Source organism: Erigeron canadensis, chromosome 7 (assembly GCF_010389155.1).
Source record: "Erigeron canadensis isolate Cc75 chromosome 7, C_canadensis_v1, whole genome shotgun sequence".
In the NCBI taxonomy this organism is placed as follows: Eukaryota; Viridiplantae; Streptophyta; class Magnoliopsida; order Asterales; family Asteraceae; genus Erigeron; species Erigeron canadensis.
In genome coordinates, this window is record NC_057767.1 from 33,990,696 (window position 1) to 34,002,511 (window position 11,816).

The window sequence follows — 11,816 nt, forward strand, 5'->3', positions numbered from 1 at the left end:
AATCATAATAATATTAATATTTTAATTAATATATTAATGTAAAACTTAAAATACGATGTCTTTGTTATAGGGAGAAAGAAAAACCTATGGGCAGGCCAACCTTTTGTCTACATTCAATATCCAGCTTTTGCCTTTTATTTCTGATCTTAATTATATCTCAAACTTTTTAAATTATTTCCAAAAACTTATATTTAAAGTTTCTATTTCTGAATATATAAATAACCACAAATTTTCGAGACCCATTCCCTTTTAAGCTACCATCCACCACATAACTTTATATGCCTTCTACACCAAGCCAAAAATACAACATGGCCAATCCATCGACTATCTCACGCGCCACCACTTCCCCCACCATTAAACGCCGTAAACTACTCGACAACCACCACTCACTACTACCCGGCTTGCCGGATCACATAGCACATCTTTGTCTCTCTCTTATCTCTCCAGCCACCTTATTTTCCGTTTGCAAGTCATGGCGCCGTCTCATTTATTCCCACAACTTTCCACCTTTTCGATCACTTTACACCATTTCTCTACCCACAACCACCGTGGACGGCGGCGGAGACGTGACACGCGCCGGCAATCATAACCAAACTATCAAAATTCACTCTTTTGATCCCATTTCTTCAAAATGGATCACTATAGATTCTCCGCCACAGCCATATCTCCACCGTATTTCCGTCACACTTCCGTCATTCATTCGCCGGTATTTACCAATACAATCCCTTTCAATCTCCGGCGAGCTAATTCTCCTCGCCGGCACCTCTACTCACCGGGATTCAACCATTCCCGCCTTTCCTGATCCTATTATCTTTGACCCTTTATCCAATACTTGGTCCACCGGTCCGCCACTCGACACCCCACGACGGTGGTGCGCCGCCGGAGTGTTGCAAGAAACGGTGGTTGTTGCTAGCGGAATTGGTTCCCATTACACTGAGACAACTGCCCAATCAGTTGACAAATGGGTTCTCAAAAAAATCGAATCTTTTGATGAAAAACGAAATGGGAATTGCGAAAAGATTCGATCTTTTGAATCTTTTGATCTGAGAAGACATGAAAATAACAAAAAGATTCCATCTTTACGTAGTTCGAAGCAAAAGATGGAAACTTTTCATGATTCTCATGTCTTTTCTTATCAAAAGATTCATTCGGAACCCTCGAGTCCTTCAAAGATTGAATCTTTTGATAGAAAAAGACACGAAAATCGCGAAAAGATTCAGTCTTTGAGAAACTCGAGGGTACAAAATGAATATGGAAAATGGGAAAAAATGAAATCTCTAAAAAATCCAAAGCTTTGTAGAGAAGCCATAGATATGGTGGGATATAAAAAAAAGCTATATATGGTAAACGTCAAAGGTGACTATGCAAAAGAAGGATTTGTATACAATCTTGATTCCGATGAGTGGTCGGAGATGCCGGTAGGAATGTTGGGTGGTTGGAAAGGTCCGGCAACCGCCATGGAAGAAGAAACACTCTATGTGGTGGACGAAACAAAAGGTGTGTTGAAAAGATACAATGATGAAAATGATAGTTGGTCGGAAATTGTGGTGGATGAACGGTTGAAAGGGGCGGAGTACATTGCCGCCGGTGGTGGTAAAGTGTGTGTTGTGTGTGAAAATCGTGTCGGGATTTTGGTCATGGATGTCGCTGCGGTGTCGCCACGGTTTTTAGTTGTTGCGACACCTCCAGAACATGAAGTTTTGGGTGTTCATATTTTGCCAAGAATGTGTTTGCCGGAATTTCAAATCCGGTGAGTGCATAAGAATCCAAATATCAACTTTTTGATGGTTATTATTTTATTTATTTGTTTACTGTATGTAATACTAAAATAGTATTATATTATCAATATTGTCATAGAATAGTGTTTGTTGCAATTCACAAGCTAGCATATGATATTATTAAGTAACTGGTACGTCATTTCTTTTTTTCTTTATCGATAGTGCATACCTCATATGATGCCTGCGTCCATAAAATATGTGTTTATAATTGGAGAGATAAAGATGTTTTAGGTTCAATCTTTGCCGTCTATATATCATATTGAGGTATATATCTACAACTCATATTCCTCATTTCCTCATACTTTTGCATATATCAAAGTTGTGTGAGGTTGTTGTTGTATATTGAGCTATACCACTATCTAATACTATTTTATAAAACATTTTATTTTATTTTTTTTTTTAAGAAAAAAGATAATTTGAACTATCTAAAATACCTCAATTCTTTATTCACCAATTTAAACATCTCTACCTAATATATCTATAATAACCTTAAATTTCAACCATTAACTTTTTTCTCTCTCCTCAAATCTCAATCACTCATCATTTTTTCTCTCATCCATAAATCATTTTATTTCTCTAATTCATTCAAAATATTTTATCTCAAAAACTGTATATCGATAATTTATAAAAATTGTATGGGTGTTCTTAAAATTTCATTCTTTTTAATTAGAGATGTCATTCGATATACTTTCGACGAATTTTTAAATCCGAGGGCGGAGCCCGTACGGCTAAGACATTTGGCTATCATACTCTATGACTTGACCTATCACCCCCACCATCTCACCGCCGCAACGTGCGGACACTATCTCTCGTTATCTTATAAAGCATTTTGCTCTCTTTTTTTTTTAAGAAAAGGTGATTTGAAATACCTAAGTTACCCTTCTTTTTATTTACTAATTTAAACATCTTTATCTAATATACCTAATATACCCTTAAATTTAAATCACTCATTTTTTCTCTCTCCTCCATAAATCATTTTATTTATCTAATTCATTCAAAATATTTTATCTCAAAAACCGTATACCGATAAATTATAAATTGTATGGGTGTTCTTAAAATTTCATACTCTTTCATTAGAGAGGTCATTCGATATACTTTCGACGAATTTTTAAATACGAGGGCGGAGCCCGTACGGCTAAGGCATTTGGCTATCATACTCTATGACTTATCACCTCCTATGACCTATCACCCCCATCATTTTACTGTCGCAACGTGCGGGCACTATGTTTTACCTTATTAAAAACAACCCACTTTTTAAAATCTCAATTTAGTCATTAATTTAAACTTATCCATCTAATATACTTATAATACCCTTAATTACACTACATCTTTTAACATCAATTACTTTTACATTTACCACCATAACTGCCCCCATCACCTGTCACCGCCACCGCCGCCACCACCACCACCCCGCACCACTATCACCATCGTCGCCGCATTATGCGGACATATGACTCATACCTTATAATTAGATGAATAGTTGATTCCAAAATAATACCACAAATCAAGATTATCTAAGCTAATCTATATTTGTTAGTTGATTTCTTTGTTCTTTTGGGACGTTTTTTTGTTTAAAACTCCCCATTCAAATCCATGTAAAACAATCACACAATCTAAAAAAAGTGGAATTATTATACTATTCCAATAATAATAGTTAGTATATACCTTTCAAATAGTTATTTATTGGCAGGACTTAGAAAAAAGAGTATAAGACGGCTGACATATGAAAGGTAAATTACAATTTAATTATAGAACAAGTATATGCTTAAATAGTTTGAATAAAATCGATTAGGAATACGATTTCGTCAATGTTTTAGGGTTGATTGAATAGAAAAATAGTTCTTGTGCGTGCATTAAGACTTTAGAGTTTCAAGAGGTAAGACCAAATATTGACAAACAAAAACAACGGGGAAGTGAAATCGATTGAAATGAAACGAAGTTATTATCAAGTTATTATCATCATAATTGTTATACTGTTGACGAATTACAAATTGACACTTATTACAAAAAAATAAGGCAACTTATTAGGCGATTTTATCTTCTCCTTATTCTTACAATTGTTGGGGTGTGACTCGATCCGAGTTAAGGCGAGTCGTAAATTGTTCGAGTTAGTTGAATAAAAATTTATTATTGGTGTAGTTATTATATATTATTTTGATATTATATTTATGGTTACATCATTTTATATTTTATATGTACTTTTGATCTTTTAAGAACGAATTTGGTGATAACTTACAAGTTTATGACTCAAAACTAGCTAGCAATAACATTTAAATAAATGTTTAAAGATTAACTAATATTTTGATTCTTAAATATGTTACATATATAATTATGTTATACTATATAATATTATATTATGTCAAGTTATATTTTAAGTCACGAACCAAAAATTCAGATACAAAGTCAGTCAAAATCCACGAAATTAATTATAACTAAAATATTGTGCATTTTATAGTATGGGGGCAATTCATCATAAATGTTTTGTTGTTTGAATCTAAATGCATATAGTATCGTCAACGTAAGTAGTTGATTTTGATAAAGAATTTGACTGCAACATATATATACACATTGAATGGCATTGAATGGCCGACGAGGTTTAGATAAAGTGAAAAAATTCATGTTTTATATACACAATGAATGATAATTATTCCATTAAAAGTTTACGTTGGATGAAGATTAATGACTCGTTTAATACGCAACTAATTATATCTAACTAATCACATATTTAATGACAACAGTAAACGAATTACCATTATTATAACTAATCACATATTTAATGACGTCAACATAACAATGAATGTAAAATAAAAAAAATCAACTATATGATGTACTGACGTTATAATTTTTTATCCTACATACCTATTAAAGACGTTGAATGACGTCAACTAAATTTTTTTGGCGTTTGTCCTTACTACATAACGTATTCCTATTGTAGTTAACGTTCAAAGCGGGTAACATTTAAAAAAAACAATTTAAAGATCTAAGGTGAAACAGTACAATAAAAAGAAATCAAACCCAAAATAATAACAAATCATGCATTAATAACCTCATTATCTTCTATTCTTTATAAACTCTTAGATACTACTAAATAGTTATAGCGGATTTAGTTAAGGTGTATAGTATACAATTGTTATACATTTCAAGAAAGTACACTTTTGATACGAAAGTTATAATTTTTTTATACACCTTAAATACAAGATTTTAAACTTTATTAACATTTTTTTAATTCATTTTAACATTAATGTGTCAATGTATACCAAAATAATGCGTTAATAATTTCATGATCGTCTGTTGTCTAAAATATTTTAACCATTTGACCTCTAATGTGTCAATATTATATATACTTAGGGGGAAGTGAAGGTGAGGTTGTCTCACACACAACTTGGGTGGAAAAACCCCTCACATCTTGATTTGTTATTAATACTTAGGGGGTGTTTGGTATGATGGAATGAAAAGAAGAAAAAAGAGAATGAGAAAGACTTCCCTTGTTTGTTGACATTGAAGAAAGAGAATGAGAAAGGAGAAGGGAGAATTAATTCCATTCTCCCAATTCTCTACAAATTGTAGAGAATGGTGAGAATGGAAAAATATATATATATTTTTTCCTTTCAAGATTTAATATGTAATAAATGCATTATTATTTAAATTTTTATTTTTTTATATATTCATTCTCTGTGGGTACCAAACAACGGAATTCATTTTCTTTCTTATTATTTCCATTCTATGTTACATTTCCATTATATGATTATCTCCTACCAAACACCCCCTTAATGTTTAATTAAGTCTTTTTAATGGTGTAAAAATTTGATTTTTCATGTACGAAACATTAACTTAAAATAGATGTATACCATGAAATTCATAAGTGAAATAATTTGAAAGATTTTTATGTTAAAATATTAGAGTTTTTCAAAATATCATAATACAGTTAATTTTATAATGATAATTTATTTATTTAGGGGTTAAATAAAAACTATTGATATTCATAAACTAAAGTTGTTCTTGACTAAAAAATTAATCAAACAAGACATCATTTTTCTTGATCAATGACTTAAATTAATAAGACAACTTCATCCAATAATTTATATTTTTGAAATTTTGAATTTAGGATACTCTTTTAATATTAGTATTAATGTTAGATGTTAGATACTTAAGAGCCATGTTAGCACTTGGCAACATGAACGTTTTGAATTCGAAAGTGGGTTTTGATGGATTTGCTAAGAGAACTAAAGAAGTTAAGGTTGGAAGAGAAGCTATGCGACTTGCATGGTGGATTAATTCATACTCGTGCTGACTTTGCATGTTGGATTTTTTTTTTGTTTATTTTTATTAGTTACCATCAAATTAAGGAGTGGTCTTTATCAAAAAAAAAAAAGATGCATTAAATATATTTAAAAGATTAATTTATGTGCCATTTTTCTTTTGCCATTCAGTTTCTTGCTCTCATCAGTCGTCATCAGCTTTTCCAAAATTATTTTCTCATTTTTTTTCATCACATATGCATTTTCTTTCCTTTTGGTAGTGTACATTTATCTTTCTAAATTTTAATGTTATAATGTTTTGATGCATATGAATCTTTTAGGTATTGATGGGTTGGGTAAATCGGTTTTATATTAGAGGCGTCTAGTTATCTTTATATATACTAAAAGACAACTAACTTAACAACTTATTAACCAATCATAATTATCGATTTCTCTTAATTGAATTTTGATGATGTCATAAATAGATTACATTATTATTTTATATTTAATTATAAATAATAATCTAGATAACTATGTAAATAAAGCCTATCTTATTAAATAAACATCGACTTTAGTTGAAACAAGATATACAAACTCAATCTTAAATTATTGATAACAACATAAAGACTTTCAAATTCAAAATTATCTACTTAATATCAAGGGAACAAAAAAACGTTATTATTCTTTATACTAATAATAATTATAAAAATGTTATGTATATTTGACACGGGGCTAAATCTACAATCTATAAAAAATACTAAAAGAAAACTACTTCAACAATTGACCAATCATAGTCTTTAATTTCTCAAAATTAATTAAATTAATACATGTATAAATTAATTTACACTTTTTGTTTTTTATCACCAATTTACATTTTAACTCAATATAAAAATAACTAATACCTTTATTATATAATGTTTATCTAATAACAATTATATAGCTAAAAATTAGAGAAGTTATAACATTTAGATTGATACGAATTAATATTTATATCAATATTTTATTTTATATTATTAATTGTAATCAAACTAATTGTAGTTTTATTGTTATTAGTAATTGTAATCAAACTATAATTAAGATAATCATTGTTGTTATTAGTAATTAAAATCAAGTTATATTTAGGATACATATTCTTTTTATATAAAAATGAATCCTACAAATAAAATCACAGCACACGAAATTATTGAAAACCCACAAACTAAAATCTCGATTCCTGCTACACCATCCTACCTTGATATGATTTAGCATTCAGTATTTACATTTGAATATCTCGATTCCTTTTTAAGTATATTTTTATATTTAACGTATAAGTTTTATTTTCCATATACTAATTCTTATATTGATAATGTTGTAAAACCCGTGTATTTGACACGAGTCTAAAAAACTCAAAGTTTTTTAATATAGATCATTTTTTTATTACTAAAAATTGTAAACTAAATTTTAAATTATAATAAACCAACATTTAATATAGATAAAGTTATAAGCCGTATATTTAATACGGGCCTAAAATCTAGTACATATTTAAATTTGAATGTGACTCATAAACCAAATTGAATAAAGATTTGAATTTCGGGTTAAAAGGTTCGGGTTGGGTTAACCCGAATTTGCCAACTTTGTTTGTAAAAGGTTTTATTTTAACTAGCTAGTTTGCTACTGCCATTTCTTGTAACACATTACTATATCATTAATGGCGAGGTTTATGAACAGTGTCACGTGCCACGTGGCGCTGTTCTATTGGTCTCGCCTGTATCCCGTGTTTTTTCGAGATTTTGCCATATCAGATTTTGTTCCGTTTTTCTTGGTTTCCTACATAGTTTTTTTGCTTTTGTGTTTTCTTTCTATTGGTCCACCTATACCCCGCGTTTTTTCGGATTTTGCTATATCGGATCCTGTTAAGGTTATTTTTCTTTCGATTTTTGTTGGTTTATTACATAGTTTTTTTGCTTTTGTGTTTTCTTTCTATTGGTTCATCGTATACCCCCCATCACTATTTAGATTTTGTCATTTTGGATCCCGTTTGGGGTTTTTTCTTGGTGTTCATCATAGTTTTTTGGCTTTTGTGTTCTGAATTAATATATTGGAAACTTTTACACAAAATTTAATTTTTCCTTTGTTATTTCTGTTTTCGTTAAGGTTATTTATCTTTTGGTTTTTCTTAGTTTTTTGATACCTTTTTTTTGCGTTAATAATCTCTTTTATTGGTTCATCATATACCCGCATCACTATTTAGATTCTGACATTACGGATCCCATTTTGAGTTTTTTCTTTCGTTTTTTTGGCATGGTTATCAATAGTCACCATGCTTATTAAAACTTTACACGTCGCATCGGCTATAAAGTGACACATCGCACGTTTCCTACAGTTTGGATTTTGCCACATTGCATCCTGTTCGAATTTTGTCACGTCTTTTTCTTTTTTAGTTTTGTTTTTCCTTTTCGGATTTCTTATTACGGGTTACTTCTTTTGTTTTTTTTCCACACTTTTTAATTGTCATTCAACCTTATTGTGATACACCCCGTACCATTACTTGCATTTTGCTATATTGCATCCACCTGATATCTGAATTAATATATTAATATTTTTATCATATCACATCCCGTTCAGGTTTCTACTACGGGTTACGTTTTGTTTTCTTGCATACTTTTAAACAAACATATTAATGACAAAATTATTTCTATTAAGCTGTCGAAAATTGTTGGCATATATACTAAAATAACGAACCGTTTCAACAAAGGAATTGAGACCAATAAAATGTACAATCTTGTTTAATGTCACACCCCACCTTAGGCGGAATCGTAGGATATGACGAAAATATATAGTAATAGCACATGGACTTTATAATAGAGTCAAACTAAATGAAATTAAAATAAATGTAATTTCCACAAACGGAAAGTCTAGGCAACACGCCTCAAATAGCAAAGAAGTAACAATTGCAAATAGTGTTCAATGTTTCACATGCAATCTAGGAGTTCATGAAGGATCTCTTTATTGGTCTTCCTGAAGTCCATAAGCTCAATCTTCTTAAGCATTGTTATTACCTGAAAATGAATGCTCGAAAATGTCAACATAACGTTGGTGAGTTCGTAGGTTTAAAGGAATACAAATGAGTTTGCTGTGCATGATATATCAAGTTTGGACAATAGTGTAAATATAAACATGTAGTAGCATACTGAATACTAATCAATGCCATCATAGTTATCCAACAACACAATCCCCATCACTCCTGCCAACAACTCAATCATGCTTTAAATACCAACAACTACCAGCTGGAGTATAAAGTTGGTCGATAGTTTTCCAATAGTTTTCAATAGATATCAAAAGACATCTATTGCATCAAAGAAATCAATACAAGCAAGCTAGCATACAAATTTCATAATTACACGTATTTGTCCATGAAAACAAACAAGTTTTGACACAGCCAGTAAAGAAATGAAAAGTGTTTTGAGCATCATTTTCCCCCAAAGAAATAATATAAAAAGGGGCCATGAAACTCACCTCAACAAGCAAGTAGTTATGCAAATCCAACAAGGTCGCTAGAATCTACACAACATATAAATATGAACAAGTTACAATTATGGACATGGTCAAGAACCGTCCATTGTAACCCGTATTTGATGTAATACACATATGGCTACTTTCAAAATATTCACAACTGATTTGTCATATATTATTAAGCTACAAGTCACATAACTTAATATATGGTATTTGTTTTAATGATTTAAGATTAAGTTCTACAAGTTCATATTCACTGAAATTTTTGGTAACTTTATCTATTTTTTATTAGGATGAAACGAACGATTCAAGATTCCAAATCTTAACTAGTGTTACCTTAGAGGGTTATATACTTACATGAATGTTTACATAATTTATTTGGCACGTTAACTATTTTTAAAAATTCAATGATTACAGACTAGTCAGAAAAATCACTGTTTGCGCACAGAAAAGTTTTATAAAAGTTAAGGGCCTTCGAAGCTTCAAAAAAATCCAATTTTTTTACTATACAATCTTAACATCTCAAAAACGTGTCTGGAGAAAAATAATTTTCCAGTTCATAAAATCGACCAAGATATGACTATTTGAAGTCGACCAAAATCTGTTCGGAAAACTCAGCTTTGCGCAGTTTTGTTATAAAATTCGTTTGACAACCTTAAACCTCATATTTTGACACGAAACCACTTCCACCAGAAAGTAGACTTTCTGAACTTAATTTTAGACACCAAAAACGTGACTTAACCATCTTCCATGACCAAGATACGACCTTTCAAAGTTAACAAACCGAATCTGTCCAGATTCAGAAATAACTCAAACTTACCGTTTTAAAGACTACTACAACTAATATTCATATATAAACTTTCAAAGCTTTCCAACACCTATTTACATCTGTTATTATGACTTCCATGCCTTCATAACTGAATTTTCTCTAATTACATTAATTATTATGATACAATAAATACATAAACTTTTAACATTACTATGATTTATACTTCAAACTTTTGATTTAACCCTAAAAAAAACCCTTTCATTCATTATTATAAATTTGCCATAATATATATTCATCAAATAGGTTACTTATAAATAAAGATTAATAAATAAAAAGATATGCTTATATATATATATATTAATAAATAAACAGACTAATATATATGAAAAGAGAAGACAAGTGATTTTACCCCAAGATTGATGATCTTCTTCTTAGATACCTTGAAGAGAAAGAATAGAATATAATCTTTAAGAACTTTATTATTAATTGTAATTTAAATCAAGATTCAATAGAATTATAATTAAACTTACCAATAATTTACTTGACAATGATGATTAGAATATTGATTATTATGATGGTGCTTGTTATCTTTTTTTTTTTTTTTTTTTGAGTTCGACGGCAGCAACACAAATCTTGTGTTTTGAGATTTTTGTTTTAATGCATCAATGAGGCACATATATTTATAAGTGTTTTGAAATAAATATTTGACTTAGTTTATGATTAGAATTGATAAGCTACAGGAATTTTAGTAGAATTACAACTCCTTTGACCGACCTCACTTGTTCTCTGCTATTTGTATATAGTTTAATATTTGTTTCGTAAGGATGCTTAGCCGTTCCAAATTTTACGTACTTATGTTAGTATTATAATCATTATTGTAACAAAAGTTGGACTTGTATTTCATGTTGTTTAATAAATTTACTACTATCATTATCTTAGAATATTTAGGATTATTAGTATAAGTATATGGGATGGTTATCCCTTTTGACCGAACTTAATATCAACAGATATTATTTTTATTTTGTATTAGTAATGTGATATAGGCTTTCATTAAATCTTGACTAATTCATAAAATGTTATAGTTCAACTTGTCAGCTTATAACTCCGAATAGCCAACCAGTAATGTTACTACTAAAAATGAATATGACTAACAACTACGTGTCTAAAGCTCACGGGGATAGTTGTAGTCATCTCCGTTTAGGAAGATCAAATATTTAAATCCTAAACTATTGGAATCCAAATAATAGTAGCCACATATTGGAATAATCACCACATTTTTATGCTTGCTATACTATATAGGCACATTGACTAGTCAAGAAATTTAAAATGTAAGTTAAAGACTAAAATAAATTACCAGCTTTGGTGACGGATGTCACATTTAATTCGTTTTATTATTATCTATTCATAGTACAACTGTTTAGTTAAAATTCATTTTCATGGCACTAATTAGCTAGGTTTCTCACAGGACCATAATTTCATGAAACCGTGTGTTAGTAAGGAATAACACAAGGAAAATGAAAAATAGAAGTATTCAATTAA

General features: G+C 30.0%; 1 protein-coding gene across 1 annotated transcript; it reads left to right on the top strand.

Moving 5' to 3' along the window:
- The first annotated feature begins 263 nt into the window (after positions 1-263).
- On the top strand, positions 264-1,906 carry LOC122608198 (F-box/kelch-repeat protein SKIP25-like). Its single transcript, XM_043781285.1, has one exon. It carries the CDS (start codon positions 279-281, stop codon positions 1,752-1,754), a length of 1,476 nt encoding a protein of 491 aa, XP_043637220.1. The 5' UTR covers positions 264-278; the 3' UTR covers positions 1,755-1,906.
- Positions 1,907-11,816: the final 9,910 nt, after the last annotated feature.